The 26,838-nt window shown below is 46.1% G+C and overlaps 1 protein-coding gene across 1 annotated transcript in view; it reads left to right on the top strand.

The window, feature by feature from the left end:
• Nucleotides 1–282: 282 nt before the first annotated feature.
• Spon1 (spondin 1) overlaps nucleotides 283–26,838 on the top strand; it is a gene marked incomplete at its 5' end in the record, with an annotated part of 272,587 nt that continues 246,031 nt past the window's right edge. Inside the window, 2 exons of the mRNA XM_010615374.3 lie at nucleotides 283–532; nucleotides 20,119–20,225. Coding sequence (XP_010613676.1) covers nucleotides 283–532; nucleotides 20,119–20,225 — 357 coding nt within the window. The remainder of the gene's footprint in view (nucleotides 533–20,118; nucleotides 20,226–26,838) is intronic.

The following is a 26,838-nucleotide window of genomic DNA, read 5'->3' as shown; positions in this document are numbered from 1 at the left end:
TTCGGGGCGGAGGTTTCAGCGGAGCCACGCGTCACGCCTGCCCGGCTGGGGAGTAGCCGCCTTCCACCCCCACCGTCGGCAGCGGAGCAGACCCACCTTCCTCCAGATCGGTCTGTGGAAGGGAGGGGACCCGGCTCTTCTCAGTGGGGACCAGACAAGGCACCTTCGACCCCTGAAAGAAGGGGCCCAGCTTCTCTCAGACTGGCCCCAAGCGGTACGGTCACCTTTCGCTTCTCCCGAACCGATCCCGGGGCGCGGAGAGTATGGGGAAGAGCCTGAAGATCTTCGGATGGGTCCTGGGGAAGAAATTCCCCAATTGTGCTTTTCCGATCTCTGGTTTGGGGGAGGATCTTGGATTTCCAGGACTGGACCCCAGTGGAAACCGGGCTAGGCTCCCAGCGGGAGAGGAAGTCCAGTGAAGACCGAAAGTGGGGCCCGATCCCCAGGCCTGCTCCCTGGAGGCTGTGGGACCTTGGCGCCCGCAGCCCGAGGCTCTGCTCCCCGGGAACGTCGCGCTTCGGCGTTGGGGCAGGTGAGCGCCTCCTCCGGGCAGGCCGGGCGGCCGACTGGCGCTAATCTTAGGACCGGACTCCGCGCCGCCTCCTCCCCCACTCCTTCGCCTTCCTGCGCAGCAGGCGCTGCTGTCCGCTGTCCGCGTGGGACACAGGACCCCAGGCATGACTCGCTTGACCTTTCCTGCGGCGTCTCCCTCCCCGCCCCTGCATAAGTCAGCTCTGGTGCGGAGCAAGGAAGACTGGGTCGTGGGCACCCGGGGGTGGCACCAGTGGACCCCCAGCAGCCGCCTTTCCATCCCCAGAGTCGAGCGAGTCAGCGGTGGGAGCGACGCGGGAGAAAGTTTGGGGTGGTGTCCGCGGCCGCCCTGCTCAGAACGCCGATTTGGCTGTCCCGGGCTGGCGCACGGACTTGGCCGGGTGGGGCCTTGTCCCGGAGCTTCTCTTTGGCAGGATCTTTGGTCCTCTGAGAAGAAAGATTTAGGGCAGAGAGCACCTCACCTCGCCTCGCCCAGCCTGGGGGTAGGGGGGATGCTCTGGCTGGCGCGGTAGCAGGAGGGAGCCCCGCCACTAGCGGGGACAGCCGCTGGCGGAGGCAGGAGGACACAGCCAGACCTCCACGTGGACTGGACCGGAGGGAGGCAGGAACCTCACGGCCTCTGCAGGCCTCCCCGGCGCCGAGGGCCTGCGGTCAGTCAGGGAGACTGGCTCTGGACGCAAAGGGGCTTGTAGCTACGTGGCTTTGGGGAAGTCGTTTAATTCCTCTGAACCTCTGGTTGGTACAGAGAGGGAATGAGTTTACAATAATGTGCCTGAGCGACAAGTCCGGTCCGGTCCACATTAGAGTTGTATATGAGAGCCCTTGTGTTGGTTTAACAGTGGAGGGAGGTGTGCCTGGTTAAGTTTTGGGGTTTGTGTGTGTTTAAAAGGTTCCTTTAGCACTCTGGTCCAGTCTACCAGCGAACGGCCATTATCTGGGCCTTATGAATTAACTGAATGAATGACAAATTAATGTCCTCATCCTAGAAGCCTTGTCTAAGATTGTCCATAATGGACACACTGGAAGATTTCGTGATTTAGGCTTCTATGGGGCCCTGGCCCAGTGTTTTTTGGTGTCTTCTCACACTAGTCCTGCATTTGGCTGGGCGCTGGGAGCAGTGGGGCCAGGTTGGGTGGAGGTGGGGTATCCATCCCATTATCATGTGGCCAGAGACAGAGTCGCTGTGGTGCTGCCCCCAAGAGGGGAACAAGGCCGGAAGGGGAGGGCCTGGACTCAGCAGCCTAAACCTTTAGGCTTTAGGGACTTTGACACCGGTGGCTCACTGCTGGGCTGTAGGTGGGACAATCATCCTTTCTCCTTTTGGCCAAGAGATCTGGAAGGAAAAGTTCTTAAAGGAGCCATGCTAAGATCTCCTGAATAAATATTCTGTGATTAACCAACTTGGCTCCAACTCTCCAAGTTAGGAAAAAAGGGGGCTCTCCTAGGTTGTGACATGTTCTTTTGGCTTATGCTTTCTTAGAATAATTATGTTAAAAGTGAATCTAATGCATTCGGCCCGCTGCTCGGTGCAGACTTGGGCTGGGGCAGTTAACATTCCTCCGGTGCCGTGAGTGCTTTTCCGTTTTTCCTGAATTAAGATCTCTCACAGTCTTTGGAATCAATAACTTCTTTTCCTGCCTCAAATCTTTGTCCTTTCCATCTGTCCCATCACCAATTCTTGTGCTGTCTGTGCCCCATCACAGTGTAGCCTTGTGTTACTCTCCACTAGCATAAAGTAGTCACTAGGTTAAAAATTGAGTCCTGGGGATTCTTCCCCCACAGCCTGGTCCAATTGAGACTCTTATTCACCCTATTCCAAGTTGTTGGTGCTATATCTGACTTCTTTTTCTCTCCCTCCACTTTCTCTAACCTCCCTCGGTCGCCCCTAACCTTCCCCCTACTGCAATAATTGTGCTTTGGAAAGCCCTGAAAGGCCTGCTCTGTTTCTGACCAGGGCCTCCTTTGAAAGGAGATTACAGTGATTAAAAATAACAAGTTGAGGATCCTCAAGGGGCTTCCCTTATAGCAGGACAATTTACAGGACCAGCCTTTTCCAGATCACAGTTTCAAGCCAAATAGAAGGAAATCAGCTGCAATATTGAAGAACTGATTAAAAATAAGAGGCTCTTCTGTCTGCCCGAAGGTCTGTTTATTAGGAAAATAAAAGTCAGACCCAGGCTAACGAGAGCAGCTTTTCCTAGATGCTCTGTAAAGGGAAATTTCAAGGAACTTGATGGGAAAAGAATGTGCAGTTGAGATTTCAAAAGGTGGCCCAACTTTGAGCATAATTGGGTGGGGATTTATCCTAAACTGGGAGGTGTGGAGACCTCCAAAGCTGCTTTGCTCTCTCTCCTTTGTCCCACTGTGGGGCACACACAGCCTGCAAGAGAAAGGCACCTCCGCCTGGTGTAAAATAGCATAGGATTCAACATTAGATAACTCAGTTTTCATTTCTACATGGTCCTATTTCTACTGTGTGACCTTGGGCCTCTCTGAGCCACAATTTCTCCATGTATAACATCATTATTTTGGAAATAGAAGAATGCTTAGCAGCAAGGCACTGGATAAGAATTGTGTTAAGCTTTTCCTGCTTATCCCCCTTATTCCTTATAGTACTTTGAGGTGATGTATTACTCGTCTTTTATAGATGAGAAGACCAAATTCTCAAAGCTTTCCTCATGGTCACACAGCTACTTAGCAGTGGGGATCTGCTCTCTGGTCTATGTCTCTCCTGAATTCGTTCCTTTTTGTTTGTTTGTTTGTTTGTTTGTTTTTCCTGAGGCAGGGTTTGCTATGTAGTTAAGGCTGGCCTTGAACTCTTAAACTCACAATATAGTCCAGGCTTATCACAAACTCATGGCAATCCTCCTGCCTCAGCCTCCGGCATGCCCCATCATGCCTGGCTCAATGTACATTTGTAACCAGTCTCCTCTGCTGGCTCACTACAGTGAGTTGGAAGTAGAATGAATTCACTCAGCTACTCTCAGCTTTCCAGATGGTGAGTCCTCCGGGAAAGGAATGGGGTCAACAAATCAAGATAATAACTGACATGTCGCAGGACCCAGAGTAATAAAGGGACAGATCCCTACTTACATTAACTTTGTGCTTTTTGTAGGCTTCAGTATTGCAATTCCCCATAAACCAGGGCTTAATTTAGAATCATGAAGAACCTTGTCAGTCTTTAGCGAATCCCTTTTGTTTGTGGGGAAGCAGAAACAAATTGCATAAGGGGGAAAAAAAAACCCTGATTTGATTATTGGTTTATCTTTACATGCAGATGTTATATGACCATGCATATAAAACTAGATGCCTGAGCAGGAAAGATGTAGGATGTGAGGAATTGAATCCGGGAGAGGTCTTTTCAACAAACCTTTTCTTACACTGTGGTTTGTTTTTAAATAAGTGCTGGTGATGACGCAGTGAACTTTCACTCCTACCTCTCTCCCTTCTCTCCTGGCCTCTCCTCTTTTTTATTATGTAATTTTAGTTGTAGAATCCTCATCACTTTTAATAGTTCAGATTGATAATGCAAATTATAAGGTGCTACCTGTCTGACCCTTAAAGGTTGTGGAGATTATTTATTGCTTTGATTTCCAGGAAACAAAGAAAAAATCCAAGTATACAAAAATGAAAGTAGATCCAATTAGAGTGTTTCAAGGTTTCACACTTGAGTGCCGTACATGCCTCTTATCCTAACAGTCTAGGAGGCTGAGGCAGGAAGACCGTGAATTTGAGCCCCCCCCCACTTGAGTACCTTCCCATTCCTAGGTAAGTTTTTCCTTTATAGCTGACTCTTTCTCCTGGAACAACAGGCTGTAATCGCTGATCTATTTACAAACATGGGCTGATCTCAAGAGCTTTTCCCACACTTTCCACTTGGTCACTGTATGAAATGGCAGGTGTACGTTAAAATCAATCTCTGGGAGAAAAAATTATACCATATTACATTAGTCAGGGTACAGGCTAAGTTTGCATTACAGAGAGATCTCCAAATACAGTGGTTCAAGCCAGAAGAAGATGGGAAGTCCTACGTGACAGGGTGGAACTTCACTCCAGAAGGCCGTGCAAAAACCCAGGCCTTCTGTCTCACGGCTCCTCTGGCTTTTCACACCCTGCTGTCCAGGATGTAGCCACTCGCCAATAGTCAAGTATGAGAATTGCACACTTGAAATGTGGCTAGTCCAAACTGAGCTGTGTTGTACATCATTTTGAAGAATTAGTAAGAATAAAGGATAAGCTTTTTGTTCACATCAATTCCATGTTGTAATGATCATTGGACAGAGTAGGTGCAAAGACCCTGGATTCAATCCCTAGTACTGGAAAAATATTTTACCTGTGTTACATTTATTTCTGTTAGATATCTGTCTTAGTTACTTTTCTCTTGTGGCTCAGACAATATACCCAGCACTCAAAGTTAAAGGGGGAAAGGATGATTTAGCTCACAGTTTGTAGAGGTTTCAGTTATAATCACCTTGCTCTAAGGCGTTGTGGCATGGCAGAGAGGCAACAGTTCATGGATGCAGGAGACAGCAAAGGCAACAAGAGAGCTTCACAGAGGCTTTCTGCCCCTTTTATCTTATGCAGACTACCAGGATTAAGGCAGTGCCAAACCAGTCAGTGTATTGGTTTATTAATCACACACTCTAGATTCAGCCACCACATGAGGTTTTGGGGGGACATCTATACCCAAGCCATGGCAATACCTGTTAACAAAGTTAACCTGGCTTGAGCTTCTTTCTGTTGGACAGCACTGCCCTGGGATGGTAACACCCACAGAAGACAGTCAGCTTTCTTTTAATGATGCACCCCAGGAATTGCACCAGCACCCCCCTCCCCACTTTCATTGTTTTTTGGTGCTGGGATTGAACCCAGGACCTTTGTACTGAGCTACATTCCCAGCCCTTTTGTAAAATTTTTATTTTGAAGCAAGGTCTCACTAAACTGCCCAGGCTGGGCTCAAACTTTTGATCCTCCTTCCTGGACCTCCTAGTATGCTAGGATTATAGGTGGGCACCACCATGCCCAGCTTGTACCCACCCTTCTAGATGCACTCCCTTGGTAAAAAAGTAGTGTCCATACCCAGCTGCAAGGGAGCCTGGGAAATATAGCATTGAGCTGGAAAGCCACATGCCCACCTGAAATTTGAGGGAGAGTTTATTTTTCAAAAAGATGAAAGGAAAGTGGATTGGGGGAGATGATTAGATGTCTCCAGCACATGTTTCAATGCCAGTCACGTAAAAAACATATTTCTTATTCTGTCCTCACAGGTCTGGATGTGTTCGCTCCAGAACATGTGAACCAATATTCCTGCTAAATGAATGGTGAAGGAAGGAGTGTCGATGTGTGTCCCAGTGTCTGTAGTGGACCGTTCTGTCCTTCCCTCTCCTTCAGTAAAGGAGGAAGCAGCATAGAAAGAAAGGAATGAAGAAGTGAAGAAAGCGAGTGGGTGGTATGGGAAAGGGAAAAGAAAAAAGAAAATAAGCCACAGGGGTAGACATTCAGAATACAAATGGGAATCATTTGAGTACAGTAAAGTAAGCGGTTAGATTTCAAAGCCATTATGGAGGGTGAAAATCACATAAGTCAAAACCATTCCTTAAAGATCTTTGGAAATTGTATATCGAGTATACCAGCTCCAAGCTGGCCTGATTTAGGCACCCCTCCAGATATCCCGTCAGCAGGAAATAGAAACAAATTGGCATTTCTCCGTCAGTCCGGCACTTCTATTTTCCCTCCAGCACTGGAGTAGTTCCATGTTTCTTCAGTTGAGTGGCAGATAAAACCATTGGTTTTTCTTCCTTAAACACTGATGCTGAGTCCCAGGCCCTCCTGTATGATGGGGTGAGGGAGCTGAGGGTTGCATCTCATACTCACTGAGGTTTGTACAGGAATTGAGTGTACGGACAAGTGTCCTGGCCATTTAAGGTTCTCTCTCTCCCTCCCTCCCTCCCGCCCTCCTTCCCTTCCTCCACCAGGAGTGCACAGTTGCCTCTGTGATGCTGTGTAGCTTCTGCTGATACGAAATGTCCCATTTTTACAGACAGCCTCTGCTGGGCTGGAGCTGAGGCCTGTGGAGCACCAAGCCCGAAGTCCTTTGCGAGCTCCACGTAAGCACGGCTTCGGGCTTCCACAGAATATTCCAAACTGCCAGGAAAATGGAAGGGATGCTCAAATGGGGTCCTGACCCACATCTGCTGATTTGCCAGAGGCCTAGGAGGCCCGTGGGTCTACAGCTACAGCTACAGGGTTGATATTTGCAAATATGTCCCATGGGCTGGATGAGGGGCAAAGAAGAGTTCCGAGAATGAATCGCCAGGCCCAGAGTAGCAGTGTGGGGAGAGCGCAGGCCCGGAAGGGGACAGGGCCCTGGGTGGTAAGCACAGGTGTGACCGGAAGTTCTCGGGTCGAGGCCCCCTCCTCACCCAGCTCCTCTTCTTCCTCCGGGAAGCAGCAGCGCTGACCTCTGCCTTTTCCAAGCACAGAGCTCTTTCCCACAACAGGCCCTTCACACTCGCTCGCCTTCAAGTGTTCAGTGCTTGTCCCTGGCCTTTTGTGTGGCTCTTTGTCTTTTCAGGCCTTCTGAGTTCAGCCCCCTTTTAAAGCACCTTCTCTGACCACTTTTCTAAGTTTCCCATCGCTCCATCACTTTTGTCTGGTTTGTTTTCCTCGCACCCCTTAAGTGCTCTCTGAAACACCTCGTTCGTCATCTGCCTCCTCCAGCTGGAATACAAGCTTTATGAGACCAAGGATTTCGCCTTTCTTGTTTGCTGTCTTATCTACAGCACTCAGAATAGTGCCTGGAGGTAGCAGGCACTAAATCAGTATTGGTGGAAAAAATATATCATTTAAAACCCCAAAGCCCTAGTGTTATCTCTCCCTTTCCCCTTCTGTCTTTCTGTCTCTCTGCCTCTGTCTCCACCTCCCTCTTCTCTCTTCTCTGCCTCCCTCTCTCTCTCCCCCTGAAAGCTGGATGAAAGATAAGGAAAGTATTTCTCTCTCAGTCAGAAAGGTGAGCACCCCAGGTGGCAGCAAGGAGCCCCAGGTGGTGGCAGCAGAGAGAAAGGATGCCAGGTGCCCTGGGGACAGTAGCGGGAGGCTGGACTGGGTGAAGGGAGTGGAGAGAGAGCAAGTGAGCCTGGGGAATCGCCCCATTGATGGTGCAGGGGTGACCAGCAGAACAACAGCAGACAAAAGGGCAGAGGGAAGAGGTCGCCAACCTCAGACACTGGCTCCGAGGAGACGGGGAAGCAGGGCAGAGGGACTGCTGATCCATCAGGCTGAGACACAAATTATTAAGCTGAATTTGCCCTAACCATTTGAAGCGGCTGCTAAACCTGACTATGTATTAGAATCACTTGGAGAGCTTTAAACCAACCAACAAAAGGTTCCTGGATTCCAACAAAGGGCTGGATTCCAGAAATCTATGTTCTCTCTTTTAAGGCAAAGTGGTGATGCAGAAAGGAAGTAGCTAAAAGGTCTTACTGCCCCAGTCACTGCCTGTCCCAGGTCCAGTCTCAGCCTCGAAGGATCACCACTGCCTTGTCCTGTCGCTGAGGGAAGCTGGTCCGGTGGCCAGCAGAGACCCAAGCCAGAAGGACTGTAGTGTTCTGTTGCCTTGGAGTGGGGTTGGGGAAAGGAGGAATCAGGAACTCCCTTTAGGTAGTGGCACGCACAGACTGGTGACCCCAGGACCAGGCCTAACCTTGTTATGCTTCGCTGTTGCCAAAGTCAGTGTCAACAAAATAAGATCTCAGCTTTTACTGGATAAGTAGCTACCATGGCTTCTCTTCTGCCTAAAATGCCCATTTCTTCAGTCATTCCTTCTAGGACAATGTGGAGGTGCTGTGGGCCTCTAGGAGGCGGGGCCTTATGGGTTTGGGGACCTGCTCTTGAGGGGTATTATGAGACCTTTGTCTCTCAGTTGCCTTCTCCTTCCTAGCTCAAGGTTTTAAGTGGCTTTGCTCTCTGTGATGTGCTGCCCTTACAAATGTCCCCAAACCATGAGGCCACCCAATTTTGGGCGGAATCTTCAGAACTTGGAGCCTGTTCTCTTTATAAGTTAATTGCCAATACATTGCCCTACACTGGTATAACTGAGCCCTGACTGTAAGATGTGACGTAATTCACCATTCGATGGATTCTGGCGTGATTTGGTCCATTTCTGTGGCTTCTGACCCTTTACAGAGTCTGGATTCTGTCACTGAGTGACATATACACATAATCCAATTTGGGATTACCCACCATTTTATAAGCAGGCCTGACAAGTCTTTATCAGACAAGTCGATCAGAGTGTTGAGCAGGTCAGAGCTCTTTAGACATCCCTTAGAGCCTTTCCCTAGAGCTGACATCCAGTGATGTTGTTTTGAAGTTGGCAACCTGCTATCGTCCTGATGGTGTCCACATGCCAGCTGTCAGCCCTGGTCAGCCCCTCAGTGTAGTCATAAATACATTTCCTTTGCCTTCTTGATTCTTACAGTCTAGGCAGTGTTGTTTCTTTGTTTGAAAATAATCAGGACTCTTTTCACTGCAAGTGACAGAAAACAGTCAGATCAAGGAAAGCAAATTAGGGATGAATCTATTCCTGTATTTAGAAAGTCCAGGGGTGGGTCTGGCTTCAGGGGTTGATGGACGTAGGAACATAAACAGGGTCATGAGATCTCTCTCCCTCCTACACCCTCTGTGTTTCTCCCTCTATTCTTTTTCCATTCCTCCCTTACACCTCCTCTGTCTTGCCCCATGCATATGTTATCTTTTGGCTGTGTTTCTATGTGTAGTCCTTATTTTTTCTTACTACGGATAAACTTTCTCCAAATGGCAGGGAGGATGGCTGCCAGACCTTCAATGAAAAGCCTCCTGGCCAGTTCTGTGACTAAAAGAAAAGCTCTTTTCTTTCTCCTTCCTAAGTGAAGTATCCTAGGGAAGAGCTCTGACTGAATCACGTGCCCAAGGAATAGCGTCTGGAGATAGACTGGGTCAGGGTACAGTCACTCCTGTGACTTGATATTTCAGGAGGTGACTATGATTGGCAACCCTTGATTATCAAGTGGTCACAAGAGGGGAGCTGCTGGGGTCTGGAGCATCCTGCCCTCATCTATATTGGCTGACATGTTGCAACTTGCTATTTGTGTTAGCTTTCCGTGACTGTGACAAAAATACCTGCGACAGACAATTTAAAAGGAGTTTATTTTGTTTCAGAGGTTTCAGAAGTATATTGGCCCTGTTGCTTTGGACCAGGAGCAGCACATACATCACAGGGAGAGCAGGTGACCAAGGAGACCTATTTACCTCATAGTGGCAGGGAAGCAAAAAAGAGAAGATGGACCCAGAGCCTCAAAATCTACTTCAAGGACGTGCTCCCAGCGAGCTAACTTCCTTCCACTAGGTCCCACTCTCTAAAGCTTCCACCATCTTCCAGGAGGGGCTGCCAACATTAACATCCTTCTTCCTCTTCCTGTCTACAGCTCAGGACTCTTCCATCTGCTCTAAGCGACCCTGGGATGAGGTAACACATGGGGAAAAGAATTAACTTTTATTGAGCTGCTGCAGTGCGCTTGATATTCATTATCTCCTTTAATCCTCATGACAAACCCATGAGATGATAATTAGGATCCTTATTTCATAGCAGAGACTGGTTTGCTTTTTATTTTATTGATTTACCACACATTTTTATATGCTTACTATTATACATTCATTACTTACCATAATGACAGTAGGAGGTAAATAATATCACTGCTGATTTACAGGGAAGGAAACTGAAACAAAAAGAGGTTAACTACCTTGCCCAACGTTATGTTTAATAAACAGGCAAATGTGAACCCAGGTCTTTTAGCTACTTGCATTGTAGAAAAATGGCCCTTTCAGTTTAAAATGTTCATGATCTTTAACTTGGAATGGGAGAAATTTCAACTTTGGCTGGGAATGCTGAGGACATTAGTCCAACCCCCTCCCCCAGTACATACTGGCTCCCTCTGGGATGATTAACCCTGCCTTCCTCGCTGCCAGCCGATCACTAGTAAGTCTTCTGCCTGATTCCTTTTCAGTTTCCTAGTGAATTGCAGTTCCTCTGAACTCTCCAAGTTGTGTAGATTGAAGAACCATGTAACTTATTTAATGCTTCATTAGTATTTATAACCTTATGTTATAGGTTGAGGTGAAAGTTGAAATTCATTACGGTTGAGGCTATAGCAGGAAGACTGGACCATTACACACAGTGGGTGGGTGGCAGGGCCTGGCCATCAGATGGAGGTGGGACCTGACTAAGACTTTTGTCTTGAGGTTGGGGCTCTGATTCTGAAACCCAAGGTGCAGTGTGGGGAAGGTGATGGAACTGGACAAGTTGTAATGAAGGTAATGGGCATACAGAATGAACTGGGTGACAGTTCATCCAAGGTTTTGCTAGAATATCGACACACTAACATTTGAAGGACCCAGAAAGTTATTTGAGAACTAGGTGAGGTTGGGATCTTCATATGGTAAATGTACCCAAGGATGGGGAGAACTCCACCTTGGATGAGAATTTGAGGCTAAGCCCAGTGTGAAATACATGGCCTTACCATATAAACAAGGCAGGCTACTGGACTTGCCACTAAGATGGCTGTGAGAAAAGGGCTGTGACTCAATAATTACACAACCTTCAGCCATAAATCATAAGAAGATCTGACTGTGTCCGCATATGACAGCCTCTAGCTCAGACCCTTCAGGACCTCCTCAGTACCTCCAGAGTAGCTTCACACTTCCTAGCGCAGCATTGAAGGCCTTTGACCATCTAGCCTTAGGACACTTTCATCCCAGCGTGCAACTTGTAAAGTGGAGAACAAGTCTGGTTTCTAGGGCCATGGTAGCCTATCATGCCTTTCTCTCTAGCTGGGACGCTGGGGCTCCTCCTGTCCCCTGGACAAGTCCCTGTTGCTCACTCATTTTGTAGCTCAAATGCCACCAGCTCTTTAAAGCCTCCTCTACCTCAGTCAGGTAGATGCAGATGTTCTCTCTTCTGGGACCACAGAGCACATTGTTCATACATCTGTAACAGCCGTCACATGTTCTAAACATTATCTGTTGGTATTTTTTTCTCCCAGCTCTCAGACTGGACCATATGTTACTAGGGAGTGGAAGCCCGATCTTTTTCCTCCAGGACTGTGACACTTGGATGGCACAGAGCAGCATATGCTCTGTAAACAACAGGACAGGGCTACAGGTGTAGCTTAGTGGTCCAGCGCTTATCTAGGACACACAAGGCCCTGAGTTCAATCCCCAACACTGAAAAGAAGATGAGGAGGAGCTGGCATATTATACAAGGTAGCCACCTATGGGGAATTTGGAGGAGGGACCAGAGTAGAAATGATGATACTGCATTGAAGACAAATGAACATCCATTCATTCAACAATGATGATCATTCACTCATCACTGAGTATTTACTATGTGTTAAGGAAGAAATATGTGAAGTCAGGTCTGGTGGCACATGCCTATAATTTTAGCATTCAGGAAGCTGAGACAGGAGGATTGCTTCAAACTTGAGGCCAGCCTGACTACACAGTGAGATCCTGCCTCAAAAAATGAGAAAAGAAAGAAATATGCTAGATGCTAAAGTGCAGCTCAAGATAGATTTAGTCTGTGCTCTCACAAACCTTGCAGGTTATTAGGAAAGACAAACAGTTAACAAATAATATCACAAGTGCATATTTAATTAAGATTGAGCGAGAGACATTCAAGAAAAACAAAGAAGTACTAAGAAGGTACATTGTGGTGGGATAGGATGACTGGAAGTTCCTCACAGGGACTCTGTCTTGGGTGTGAAGGATTTCAAGAAGATGTGGGTACATAATGAATGTCTATAATCCAAGCTGTTTGGAGTCCTGCGTGGGTGACTTAGCAGGACCTTGTCTCAAAATAAAGAAATAAGAAGGCCTGCGGCTTCAGCTCAGTATTCCCTGTGTTCATTCTTCAGTACTGCAAGAAAAAAAAATATATTGTAAAAAAATCACTCAAATTTCCCCATAACTTGGCCCTGTGAGGATCATCACCAAAGACAACTATCTCAATCACAATCTTCCCCATGGTCCTTCATTCAGTTCTAGAGCTCTGCAGAGGTTCAACCATTTGTCCCCAGGACTGGCCCGCTGGTCTTTATTGTCATGATCCTCAGCATCAGACTCATCGTTTTCATCATCTTCTTCATCCCCGACTTTACCATCCCCACCACCACCCTCCTGCATCCTTTATAAACTCCTGTACCCCTTACAAGTGCCCGGCATTGCACCCACTGCGTATTTAACCCATTTGACATACTTACACAGAAAAGCAATATCATTAACTTCTTTTGTAAAATGAGGAAACAGGAAGGTTCAGTAACTTGCTAGAGGTCACGTAATTAATAAGTGGAAGCTGTGGGATTTTAATCTTAAATCTTTGCTCTTAACCACTTCCCTGTGTGTGCTCACAGGATGACTCCAAATAACATTTCTTTCTTTTCTCCTCCTCCTTCTCCTCCTCCTCCTCCTCCTTCTTTTTCTTCTTTTTTTTTTTTTTTTTTTTTTTTTTTTTTTTAGAAAAAGTCCTTCATAAGCATTTTTCTTGATTTTTAAAAAATCTTTTAATGGCCTCTCTTGGGAGGCACTTGGGAGGAGTCATTAGAGAGAAGATCCTATTACTTATTCCAGGCAGTCATCTTCAGTTGTTACTGGGACTCAGGACAGGCTGCATATCTGTGCCTTTCAGGAGGAAGTTATATAATGGAGTTCTCTGGAGGGAAAGGGTCTCCTGTCCAACTTCAATTTATACTGTGCAATAACCTCATCACTAGTGATAATTATGAACAGAAAGCCCACACCAAGCTCAGCCTCCAGCAGCTCCATCTTGGGTGTTGATTAAGAAGTTAAAAGTACAACCTTCGTTTTCTAGAACTTACAGGCATGCAGCATTCTAGGAAGCTGAGTGTATGATTAGCCCTTTAAATGCATTGTCTAAACTTACAAGAAGATGCCGTTTTGTCATTCAGAAAGCTTTGAATAATCTTTATCAAAATCTAATTGACAGAAAAGTTCACAAATCATTCAGCTGAGTGATCACATATTGACTGTACCCCCAGTAATGGGACCCAAGTCAAGGAATAGAATGTAGCCAGGAGCAGTGGCACACCCCTGTAATCCTAGCACTCTGTAGGACTGAGGCAAGAGGATTGAAAGTTCAAGCCTAGCCTGGGCAACTTAATGATTTTAGTCTCCCTAAGTAAATACATCTTTAATTTTTTTTTTAAGCTGAGGATGTACTCAGTGCAAAAGGCCTGGGTTCAATCCTCAGTACTATAACAACAGCAAGAAGAATAATAGAATGTGACCAGTGCTCCAGAAACACCCCTTCTGCCCCCCAAACCCACTGCCTCCTTTCCCACTGTCTACCACCTTGCCTTCTGGCCCCATATATTACAATGCCTGTTTTTTGAATAGTATATAAATATATCGAAGTGTGGCCACACCATTTGTATTCTTCTGTGTCTGTCTTCTTTCCACTGGGTTTATGTTCGTGAGATTCATCCAGGCTGTGTTTAGCACTATCTTTTCTAGTACATTTGCAGGGACCAGCAGGCATTTGGTTACATGTAGATTCCACAAGTGCTACACTCATTTGACTGCTAACTGCTAATGGCCACGTGTTTCCAACCAGGGGCTACTACAAGTAGTGTCACCGTGAACGTTCTCATGATTGCCTTTTGGTGAGCATATGTCTGTGTCTCTGCTGAGTTAGGTGTGACATCACTGGGTCATAAGATGTATGTTCAATACTGCCAGAGAACTTTGCAGCCAAAATTGCTCATTTTCACTTCTCTCAACAGTGTGTGGAAAGTTCCATTTAGCAGCTTTTGATATTGCTAATTCTTTTAAATTTAGTCAGCCTGGGGGAGTGTGCAGTCATGTTTTAGTGTGGATTTGATTTTTATTTCTGTACATTAGTGAAGTTGAGAAACTTCGCATGCGTTTGTGAGCTATAGGCATCATCTTTTGTGATGTATTAGTTGATCATTTTGTCTATTGAACTGTCTTTTTCTTATTGAGCTGAAGAAGTTCTTCATGTTTTGGGTAAGAGTCAGTTGGTGCTTATATGATTGTGATTATCTTTTTCACTCTGTTATTTGCTTTTTACTCTTAATCATGTCTTTTGCTGAGCAAAAGTTTGATATCACCTCCTTCATATATCTTGTACTTTATGGTCAGTCCCTTTTTATGTCCTATTTAAAAAGTATTTCCTGCTCCAAGGTTATTCACATTTTATCTTCTGCTACCTCCTAAAAACTTTGCTTTACTTTTGTATTTAGCACCGCAGTCTTATTTTGTATAGACTGTGAGGAAACACCTTGTTCTATGTAGCTGCTCAGTTATCCTAGTCTTGTTTATTGAAAATATTTTCCCTTACTGCTATGCAGTACTCCATTATCATAAGTCAAGTCTCCAGATAGGCATGGTAGTGTACACCTGTAATCCCAGCACTCTGAAGCTGAGGCAGGCAGATACCCCGAGTTTGAGGCCAGACTGGACTACACAGTGACTTCAAGGCCAGGATGAGCCACACAGTGAGATCCCGCCTCAAAAACAACAACAAGGCACAACAACAACAACAAAACACCATATACCTTTTCTTTTCTGGTACTGGAGATCAAACTTAGGACCTTATGCTTGTGAGGTAGGTGTGGAACCACTGAGCTAAAACCCTATCCCTAACTCTATACTTTTGGAACTTACCTGGATCCTACTACATTTTTCAACTGGTCTCCTTTTTCTTTCTTTGCTGTTCTCTAGTGCTCTGGCTTAATTTTGGTAGATGCAAAAGTCTTGATATCTAATAAAATAAGCCCTCCAATTTGCTACATCTTTCCCAAAATAGTCTTCGCATTTCCATATAAATTTTAGAGTCATTTTGTCAACATCAGACAGACACACAGACACACACACACACACACACACACACACACACACACACCGAGACTTTCATTTAGATTGCACTAAATCTACAGATCAAATTGAGGCACATTGACATTTTTAACAATACTGACTCTTCCATCCACGAACACTACTCAGTAAGTTCAATTTCACATCAACCGTGTGCTAATCAGATGTGACTCTTGCCACATCTCGAAGGACTTACAAATTTGTAAACAAACATATAAACACAAAATGGAGTCACTGATGGTGATAAATACTAATATATCCTAGTGAGTGTCATATACCAATACATGATTTGAAGGAGTTCATATGGATTACTTTGTTTACACTTCATGCCGATACTCTGTGGTTAAGCTAATTATATAGGCCTTTATGTAAAAATATATTTATAACTTTTTGGGGTTTAACATAGGTATCATAGGCTTTTATAAATGTAGAAAATAGCTTTCAGGTCCTCTTTATTCTTTTATGGATCTGGGAGAATCATTAAAAACTATTTGAATTTGATGATGGCAAGTTACTGGTGAGGAGGAAGAAAACTTCAGGAACTTCTAAAAAATAACTTACAAGTCTCGATGGTTTTTATTTACTTTTTTCACAAAATGTTCAGTATAGTTCTTAAGAGATTTACAACATTTACATTAAGAGATTTTCACATTTACCCAGAATCTGCAAAACAGGGTGACAGGCTTTGTCTGATCAGAAGCAATCCCAGAATTGCAGAAACATTGTGTAGATGCTATTTTAGTTTATAATCAGGACAATGCCTTCACCTGAAAGCCAGGGCACCTGGGTCCTACTTGTCATCTTGCTTGGTGTGAGCTTGAGTCTCTTGACTTCCGGATTTAAGGCGCTCTATCACAGAATGCAAGGGGTTAGATCAGGTCACCCTCAATATCCTTTCCAGCTGCTAGGTTATACAACCAGGAAATCACTAGAGTGACAAATTCCAGGCTGTTTGGGGTCAGGGATTTTAGAACCTGCACTCAATGTGTAGTACTTTCAATTTTTTTAACTTCTAAGTCATATTAAAAATTCTGCACAGACACACACCACTAATATATTCACCTATGTTCTTCTGTGTATGGTATTTAAGTATATTTTCCTACTTAATAACCTCTTCATCATTAGCAGTCAAAAAATTCTCCAAAAGTATGTTGGTGCACACCTGTACTCCCAACACTTAGGAGGCAAAGAGGCAAGAGAATTAGGAGTTTGAGGCCAGCCTGGGCTACACAGAGACTTTGTCTCAAAAACTAAAAGCAAAACAACTACCTCGAAGTGTAGTTTTAATTTTTTGCCTTTATTGTTATTATTTGGGGCTTCACTTTTACATTTTTCCATGATCTCTTTTAGAGTTGCAGAGACCAAAAGCTTCTTCTCCACCTTTTTATAATACTTAGTACTCACCCCGAACTGCACACGCCACTCTTCCAGTGTTCTAAGCCCAAGGAAGAGGCCAGCAACACTTCCCACCCAGGCGCTGCCTTACCCACCTTTATGGCTTCAGGTGTCATGTCTGCTGCAGTGTTTTGTTTGGAGCAGGGTTTGACAGGGATGGCTATGGTGACACCTTGAGAATCCGCTGTTCCAGACAGAAAGGAAGTGGTCTCCAGTCCCTAGCTCTGGCTGGCACCTTTGCTCGCCACGTCATCTTTCTTAGGCATCTTGGGGCCAGCGGGGAGCAGCTGAGACCCAGGTGCTGGTCCTGCCAGGAGCTGCTGCAGCCCGTGCTGAGTTGCAGCCCCTGCCTGGGGAGGCCTGGAGGTGACCCTAATGTTAGTAGGATCTGAGGAAAAGAGCACCTAGTCTTGATGGGGAAGTCAGAGAAACATCACGCCAAGGGTGAAAATGGAGCTTACTCTGAAGGAGTTTGCCAGGAACGGAGGAAGCTGAACATGTGAGCTGATGGGACTTTACAGGAAACTGCCTGTGAGTGAATCCCAGTATGTAGGGAGTGGGCATGTGGCTGAGGAGGCTGGAGAGGCAGGGTCTGAGGCCTTTTCTTGGCCTGCCTTTAACCTGAAGGCAGTGGCAGGGCAAGGATTCCTCCTGGGTCTTAGGTTGGGTTTCTCAGTAGTTGTGCATAGAACCACACATCCGTGGCTTAAAACAACATCCTCTCATCCTTCTGTGTCTCTAGGAAGGCTAGTCAGAATGGAGTTAAGGCCAATCCAGTAAAAGCTCTTTTTAACTAATTACACCTGCAAAGACCCTAGTTCCAAATGAAATTGCACCTGCGGGTGCTGGAGGTTGGGCTTATACCGTAACTTTTGGGAGAACAAAATTTAACCCACAACACAAAGCCTTGGATGAGGATTTGGACAAGTAATTTAGGAAGTGATCCCCAGAAAATGAGAAAGGAAGTAAGAGGGGCAGGACAGAGTCAAGGCTGTGATCTGAGGCAAGGTCCCTCAGAGTAGTTGCAGCCCGTTTCTGTGGATCCCTTTTGTAGTATAAAAGACCCCTGAGCATCGCTCTTGCCTGCAGTGAGGGAGCTGGGCCTTTCATGTTAGGGGGAGTGGGCTCCAGTGACCTGGAAAAAGCCCACCAGAAAAGGGCTACAGCACTGCCCACTGGAAGCAAAGACACAGCAGCGCAAGGTCACGGTCAGAGGTTACAAGGGGATTGGAGGATGTCCAGGTGAAGCATCTGTACTGTGTGCTGCTTTGTCCTCTGCTCCTCTGGCTCCAGAATTGTGTGAAGTGACCTTGGAAGCCACTGAAGAGAGCTTAAACCAGTGGTGGTGAGCCCATGGCATGAATGCCACATCCGGCCATTTGTCATCATCAAAAGCTCTAAAAGGTTTGCCATCGCTGGCTTAGGCTGCTCTGGGGTTTTGTTCCTCAGATATCCCCGCTTGGTCTCCTGACATCATAAGCACTATTTTTTGCTTGACACCGCCAAGCCTCACTGTTTTTACTGTTCTTATTTTATTGTGCTTTTTTTCTTCATCTTTCTCCCTTACTGTTTCATTGTTAAGACATCAGTGGCCAATCACAATGCTCCTTTACTTTTGTGAGCCGAACTGACCAATCATGGCATGATATTTGGAAATCTGTGTGTCCTCAAGTTCTTTTCTGTGACATCAATTGGGTTGGTGGCTCAAGGACTACACTACAGTATCCAAGAGAGCAGTTTTATTTTTGGCATTTCAAAGTGCTTCTCTTTTGTGACGGAAACTACTCTGAGGAATTTGGAGGACTGAATGCTTCTCCCCAAGTGTAGGTTGCATATCATAATTAAATAATATAGGTCAAATGAATTGACTTGTAAGATTTAAAAATTAACTCTCAGTCCATACCTGCACAAGGTCCATATCATGGAGGAATATATTTAATATGTGAAACCATGGGTTAAGTATTAAATGGTGGAGGGGGGACCTTCAATTTTGGCCCTAATTTGGCCTCTGAATGGTTTGATGACCTTTGGAGTATCTGTTGACCTGTCTGTCTTGGTTTCTTATCCATGAAACTGGAAGACTGGATTAGAGGATACTGTGGATCCCTTGAAGTTCTAATATCAATCCACATCTAAAGCCTAGAATCTTAGCACTTTAATTTAGGCAATAAAGTAGCTTAAATCCCAATTTGCATTCATTTGAAGAGACTTGAACATCTATTATTTTCTTGGTGGTGGGATATAAAAGGAATCCAAACCCGGCTGTCTCCTGCATTAATTCACAATCCAATGTGCAAGCAGGTCAACAGATAATTGCAATTCAGTGTAAAAAATTGCACTAAAAGATTTCTGTCTCAGGACACCGGGGACCCAATGAGAGGTGGCCAACATTGTATAGCTGAGGCTTTGAACCAGATTTCAGTGGAAAAATAGTTTACAGAGTCACCGTGCCAACTGCTGTAACAAATGACCCATCACAATGTAAGTTTATATTCAGTTCATGCAAAGCATAATATGGATGTTCCTGGTCAGTGTGTGATTCTTCGTGTCCTTATTCAGAAACCCAGTGTCCTTCCACCTGTGATTCCACTGTCCTTTTCCTGGGGCATCAGAGTCTCTGCTGGGTTCCCTGCATTCAGCAGATAGAGATGGCAGTGAGAGAGTCATGGGGGAAGATGGAACAGGCCAGGCTTGGGAGCCACAGGCCCATGTCTGCTTGTGTGTCTTCCTGGAAGAACTCAGGTCCAAGCAGACCTAACTGTGAGGCAGGCTGGAAAATGTGGTCTAGCTGAGCTGCCACATGGAAAATGAAGCGTGTTTTGGAGAATGTACAGCACTGCACCACACAAGGCATGGGAGAGGAGTCACTGCTAGGAGAAGCTAAACAGCTTTCTGGCCAATCTGACAGAGCTGTAGGGAACGCGAGATGATCTTCAAGTTGGGAGTTTCTGACCGGGGACTTTATCACACTGGGATTCCTGGCAGAGGGCTCACTGCAGCTGCGGCTGGTTGGTGAGCTTCCAAGTGAGAGAGAGACCAGGTACTTTGCGGGTTCTGAAATGTAAGCAGGAGTGGCCTGAAGAGGGTGGTGACTTTCTGTGCTGCAGGTGAGCCTTTCCCAGCATCCTCTGTCCTCCGCCCCGCAGGTGTGGGGTGTTGGTGGAGAATCCCAGTCCATCCCCTTTGACCAACAGAGCACAGCTGATTCCTGTGCTTTCTTCTCCCTCACAGTGACGCTTTCCGCTGCCCCGCCCTCCTACTTCAGAGGCTTCACGTTAATTGCCCTCAAGGAGAACCGAGAGGGTGACAAGGAAGAGGACCATGCCGGGACCTTCCAGGTAAGACCCTCCTTGCGCTGTAGGTGGCAGCCATGTGGAAGGTGGGCGAGTTGAGGAGTTGAACAGGAGAGGCACAAGCGTCTTACTCCCGGTGACCTCTCTGCAGCTTCCTGACTGCTGGCTCATTCAAAAGGCCATGTCGGAGTAGGCACCAGATGCTGGAAGCCTGTCGGAGCCGGGCTGGCCACTGGGCAGGGCCTGCTCTGTTCTGGCTGACCACGCTGGCTCCCGGTGCCTTTGGCAGCAGGCCGTGCAGCTTAGTGAGAGCCGGAACCTGGTGCGGCCCGGTGGATTCCCTGCGCGGGTACTGCGTGATGGACTGGTAATTCTCTCGTGTAAACGGAGCAAGAGCTCAGGACGCCCAGACTGGAGGGAGTTCAAAGCGCGGGGGAAGGACTATTAAGGGAACGTAGAGACTGATTTACGAGGGAAGATTAAAAGAATTACACATGCTTTGCTTGGCTAAACGAACAGGGCCGAGTTTAAGAGGTGGTAGTGGTCTTTGAATGTCTGCGCTTGCAGAGCAAGCTCCTTCAGGGCAGGCTTCCTTTGACTTTGTATGAAAGGGCACAGCAGACAAAAGTGGGTCAGGAGAAGAAAGGGACTCTCAAAGGCAAGGGCCTGACAGTGAGTCCCATTTCACTGCGGAATACTCTTCCGAGGCAAGTGGCGGGAACAGCCGCCCCTCCAGAGATTTAGGAAGAGGCCGCCAAGTTGTCAGGACATATCCCAGAAGCACTGGGGTGATCTAGGGGGAGGCCCGGCCCGATTTGTTGTAACCATGCCTCATTTCCAGTTTCCATTGTTCCGGAATTCATTTTTACCTGGCATTTGCAAACTGACTTTTGAAAAAACTCAGGACAAATGTATACAACTCTTAGCTGGCTGCTAGAGACTCTGGGGGCAATGTGTGGGTTCCTTGGAGGACTCTGTTCCCAAATACTTTCCTTCTCCAAAAGCATCTTTTTTTATCCCTGGGGCGCTAGCTTGTAGTTTTGAGTCTTATGATTTAGAAAAATGTGTCTGCTCTTGTCTGGGATTCTATGCTTCTGGCCTAGTGAGACTACGCCCGTTGTAATGTCCTTCTACGGCAAAGAAGTCACTGAAATGTGTTAGAAGTGATCAGTAATACTAACAGTTGATATCTGTCGAGTCCTTACTTTAAGCCAGGCAGTACGCAGGTGTGTTACCTTATCTCAATTTATCTAACCTTGGCTTAGCTTATTGCTGTTTAATTCTCAAAACAACAACTCCAGTACATAGGAAGTGTCGTCTTACTTCCAGACCAGAAAGTTGAAACTGGAGAGAGTAAATCACAGGCCCAAGCAGTCTGTAAGTTCGGCCAGTTCCCTCTGTCAAGGCGTCTGACCCCCAGGAAGGCTAACTTCCCCACAATACTGGACACGCTCCTGGTACAGGTATATTTGGGCAGCAAACAGGGAGGTCGCCGAGGTTGCCATTGTGGGCAAAAGGTAGCCACAGGCACGTGCTCAGCCAAGCAAGCTCTCAAATGGAATCCCTCCCGATTGCTGTGACAATTTGCCTGGAGGTGGAGGGGATTTGTCAGATTGCAGGGGCTGAGAGCCTGGGCATCAGTGGCAGAGGTCTGGTAGGAAACGTGTGTGTGGAGGACAGGGGCAGTGATCTGAGTTGTCACCCAAATAAAACTGACGGGCTTCATAGTGATATTCAGTGTACCTAACCCAGAGAATTCATAGTAGAGGTGGGAACAGCTATTTGTACACCACTCTTCCTGGCACCACTACTCACAAAAGATGGAAACAACCCAAATGTCACTGATAAACAAAATAGGGCTCATATGCAATTGGGATATTTATTGAGCCTTAAATGAAAGAGAAGTGTCATGCTTGCTACAACATAGATGGTCCTGGAAGGCATCATGTTAAGTGAAATGAGCCAGTCACAAAACAACAGTCCACTCATCTGAGGTACCTAAGTAGTCAAACATTCACAGGGATAGAAAATGGAATGGTAGTGACCAGGGGAAAGCAGGACCACGGGAAAGCAGAACCAGGGAGTTCTTGTTTAGTGAGCAGAGACTCTCAGTTTGGGAAGATGAGAAAAGTTCTGGCAATGAACGGTGGTGATAATTACACAGCAGTGTGAGTGTATTTACTGCCAGGAACTGTATATTTAATGGTAAATTTTGTTTCAGGGATAGGTGTATTCTATCACAATCAAACACATGATGCTTCATGCCAGGCCTAGCGAGACACTGCTGCTTTCTAGGATGCTGCTGCAGTTTAATTTAGTAAATCATTAGTCTTCTTAACTCAGTGTTTCTAATCAGCTTAATTCCTATCCTTGCCACTGACAGATGAATACGGGGCACTGCTCCTGGTAGGGAGCCAGTTAATATTTGCTGAATAAATGAATGAGCAAATTGCTCTTTCTGGTCATTTCTAGAACTCTGTCCTGTCTGGGATGGTTTCAAGGCTCCTATGCTTTCATGACTCTTTCTCTTGGAGCTTCTGACATCTGTTCTTAGTGGTGGTGTTTTTGTTTTGTTGTTTATTTATTTTTTTATTTTGAGACGGTGTCTCACCATGTAGCCCAGACTGAGCTTGAACTTGGGTCCCTCCTGCTTCGTCCTTGCAAGTGCTGGATAATAGGCGCACACAACACCATTGCGCCCAGCCCAGCATCTGCTTGTTGTGTGATTCTCAGAGTGTGCTCTCATCAGGGGCATCAGGGCCACCTGGGAATTGTTGGACATGTAAACCTCAGCCCCCTCAGATGTGCTGAATCAGACACCATTAGGGTGAAACCTGCAACCTGTGATTTAGCAAACATCCAGGCAAATCTTGTGCCTGCTTGGTATTGGGAACTCAGACAGTGATGAGACACAGACCAGCCATCTGCCTCCAGGCCCTCTGCCATCCTGCCATGCACCTGTCTGCTCCTCTCCTTGTCCTTATGATTCCACGCTGAGGGGGTGGCAGCGGGTGGACCAGGGAGTGATGATGATGGTGGTGCCTAACGCTTCCTTGGTGCTGGGTGCTGGGTACTGTTCTGAGAGTACTGGGTACTGCTCATTAGCTGGTTTAATCCTCAGAGCAGCATGGCGAGGTAAGCACTGTTCTCTTGTTTTTTACAACGGAGGAACTTATGGTTCAGAACAAAAGTAACTTTCCTAAAACCACCCCACCGAGCTCTAAGTGATGAATAGGCTTCAAACCCAGCAGTCCAGCCCTGGGCCCCTGCTCAGAACACCACCTACACTGCCTGTCAGTGTCTATACTGCCTCTTGGTGAGAAAATGAGGGTCCACTGAGGCTTTTCAACATAGCATTTTCTGTGCCTGCTGCATCACACACTTCACCCTCCTTATTGCCGTGTCAGTGTTGTGAAGTTGGTGCCGCCACCCCCATTTTTTCCGATGATGAAACTGAGCTCCAAGAGGTTAAATTCACTGAAACAACCTAGGATCTCAAGGGTCCACAGTATGTGACAAGTTTTTCCTTTTTGTTTTGTGCTACTGGGGATGGAACCCAGGACCTTAGTATGGAGCGAACCCCTGCTCTCCTTGTAAACTTTTCACTTTGAGTAGAGATGTGGCTGAGTTGCCCAGGCTTGGCTCAAACTTGCAGGCCTTCTGCCCCAGCCTCTCAGCGTGCTGGGGTGCACCGCACACTCGGCTGCCAGTTTTCTTCTCACCCTTCATTTTCTCTTCCCTGCCTTGCCCTTGTGCCATTGAAAATGCACATTTCACTTGGTTCCCATCCTCCCAGAGCTGAGTTGGGGAGGGATAATAGCCCAGGTCCGCTTCTTAGCCTTCCTGTTCCTAAGCATTGTGGCCCCTACACCTGTCCCTTCCCGGTCTTCTCTGCACCAAAGCTTTGGAGACGTTCGTTCGTTCAGCAGCACCGAGGGCCTCCATGGGCCAGACACTGAGTTGGGGAGCTGGGGTGCAGCGATGAGAGAAACAGCCGTCTCCTCGGTGAGCTTATGTGTGCTCCTTATACTTAATCCTTACGTTAGAGTTTATTGCAGGGGGTGAAAGTTAAAAGTCATCTGCTAGAACAGGAGCAGACAAACTACAAATGCCATTGTAATAATAACAAAAAATTTAACAAAATACATACCTCTTCAGTTAACACCCCCCAAATATGACAGTTCTGAGCACTATAACAAAATTATAGTACTTTTAACCTCTACATAAAGATTATATTGTTAGCTCTTGGAAGGACTCAGAATTGGGTTATGTTCCTTTACCCACTCACCAAACAGAAATGCAACAAAAGCAAACTAAAATCATCTCAGCATTTCCTTAGCTTTAAAGGGGGCAGGGCCAGTGGGCTTCCCTGTACCTGGGAGAGCAAGGGTTATAATGTCACCACCCCGCAGGTGCCCATGGGGCTGGGCCATAGCCTCAGGGTTCTGGTGAGCAGCCCTGGCACGGTTGGCTGCCAAGAGGGAAGAGACACGGAATCTCTCTTTCAAGAGCTATCTGGGTGTGCTCATGGTTAATTGAAAGTGACAAGGAATTCAGAGACTATACTGACCACACAGAAGTAACCCACCAGTCCTTACCATTCAGTTTACTCAAATGTGCCCTGGGCTGTGGTACTGTGGTGGTCCTGCCAGCTGCGCCTCTCACCTCCTTCAGGACTGCTCAGAAGTTTTCCGGGGGACACGTGCTCTGCTCACTCTCCTTAAACTTTCACCTGCTGCCCCTTCTTCCCTCACTTATTTTTCCATTGCATTTATTGCCTCCTGACACACTCTCTATTTTGCCTACTGACTTGTGTGGCTCTGGCCCCTCCACTGAACCATAACCTCCACAAGACAGGGATTGTGTCTTATCTCTTTCCCCACAGCCAGCAGCAAAAACGCCCAGCACAGAATAGGCTGGCACTTCAGTACTTGACAGGATTCCCCCACAGTTCAGCCTGCACGTCAGTTCATAGAGTAATGGGTTTGATGCTGGCAGATTTGTCTAAGCGCATTACCTACTTTAACCTTCCCCCACCAGTTCCCTGCCCAAACCCCAGGTTCACAGTTTTGGGGGGGTATTTCAATGTATCAAATGGGTTTTGGTCATATCCATGCCCCTCGTACCTCCCTCTTACATTCCCTCCCCCTTTCCCTCCTGCCTTCCTCTTGTCTAATATTAGTCTCTCATACAATTTTTGGGTTATTGATAGATTTTTTTTTTCTGATAACTGGGGATCAAACTCAGGACCTTGCAACTTGCAAGGCAGGCAAAATGCCAATGAGCTACATTCCCGGCCCTTGTTACTGACAGAATTTTAAATGCAGAATTTCTGCTAAAACTCAAGCTGATAATTTGTAATACCATTGCTTTACTGTATTTTTAATTTAAGGCCCATAAACATCAACGAGTTTGAACTGTCATCCAGAGACAGGCTTATTAAAAAAATGTTTGCCTCAGAAGTGCACCATAAATACCATACAAAGAACTATCCCAATAACTAATCCTTCTGTTTTCTTAACTGCCTATTTAAAAATTATTTGTGTAATTCCCTTCATTACCAATAAATGTTTATTAGCATCAAATGGGTTTTGAGACACGTTGGAACCTAAACATGTTTTTGATACTTCTAATAATCAAATGCTATCTCAAGCTCTCTTCCCTCAGGAATGCTGAGTTTCTTTTTTTTTTGAAGCTCATCCTCAGATGTCTTTATTTTCTTTCCTCATTGAATTTCTTGGTACATTCTAGGTATACAGTACATTTACATTTATTATTGGGATCTTGTACCTTTACATGACAGGTCTTGGTTCTCATTTTTTCCCCTTGTCCCGCCCTCCCTTCACCCCCTCCTCTCCTCCCCATTTACAAACACTTTATTTCTATTACCCCTTGTAAGAGAGTTGGATGTTTCACTGGTTAATCATTCTTAAAAATAGTGGAGGAAAAAGAATTTCTTAGATACAACATTTGCATATTTGGTATTCATTTGCTAGGATAGATTTCTGGATGTGTGCATACAAATAGGCTATGGACATATTTGTGTTTTTTTTTTGTTTTTTGTTTTTTTCCCAGTACTGGGGATTGAACTCAGGACCTTGTGCTTGCGAGGCAGGCAGTGGCACCACTGAGCTAAATCCCTGGCCTGGCATATGTGTAGTTTGGATGTGTATTGCTAAGGTGATCCCTTTCCTCCCACAAATTTCTCTCAGTACTCTTTCAGCCACCTAAGTATGTGCGTTCCATCACAGTAGCAGCACCTGCTGACTGAGGAAAACTGCTCTGAGATCAGGTCTGGGCATCACAGGCTTTGAGAAAGCTAAATCGAGGGACCAAATATAGCAAAATGAAAGCTCATGGGAAACACAGTGTGTCACCTACTGTGATCCATGCGACCAATTGCTCAAGTAAAAGAGAGCAGCACCTATAACAAACAACAGTAACAAAAGTAACCCTAGAAACTTTAGTTACGTATGAGTTCAGACTGAGTTGTCCTTGCGATAGGAAACTAATGAGATCTCAGGTTGCATCCTGGAGCAGGCATCCAGAGACACAGGAGTTAGATTTTCTTTCACGATTCTTGGGATTGAACCCAGAGCCTTCACGCTGAGCTACATTTCTTTTGAGGTAGGATCTTACTTTTTTTTTTTTTTTTTTT

Source organism: Fukomys damarensis, unplaced genomic scaffold, assembly GCF_012274545.1.
Source record: "Fukomys damarensis isolate Sample0158 unplaced genomic scaffold, DMR_v1.0_HiC HiC_scaffold_16, whole genome shotgun sequence".
In the NCBI taxonomy this organism is placed as follows: Eukaryota; Metazoa; Chordata; class Mammalia; order Rodentia; family Bathyergidae; genus Fukomys; species Fukomys damarensis.
The sequence above is the reverse complement of the archived record's forward strand: the minus strand, read 5'-3'. Positions and strand labels throughout refer to the sequence as shown.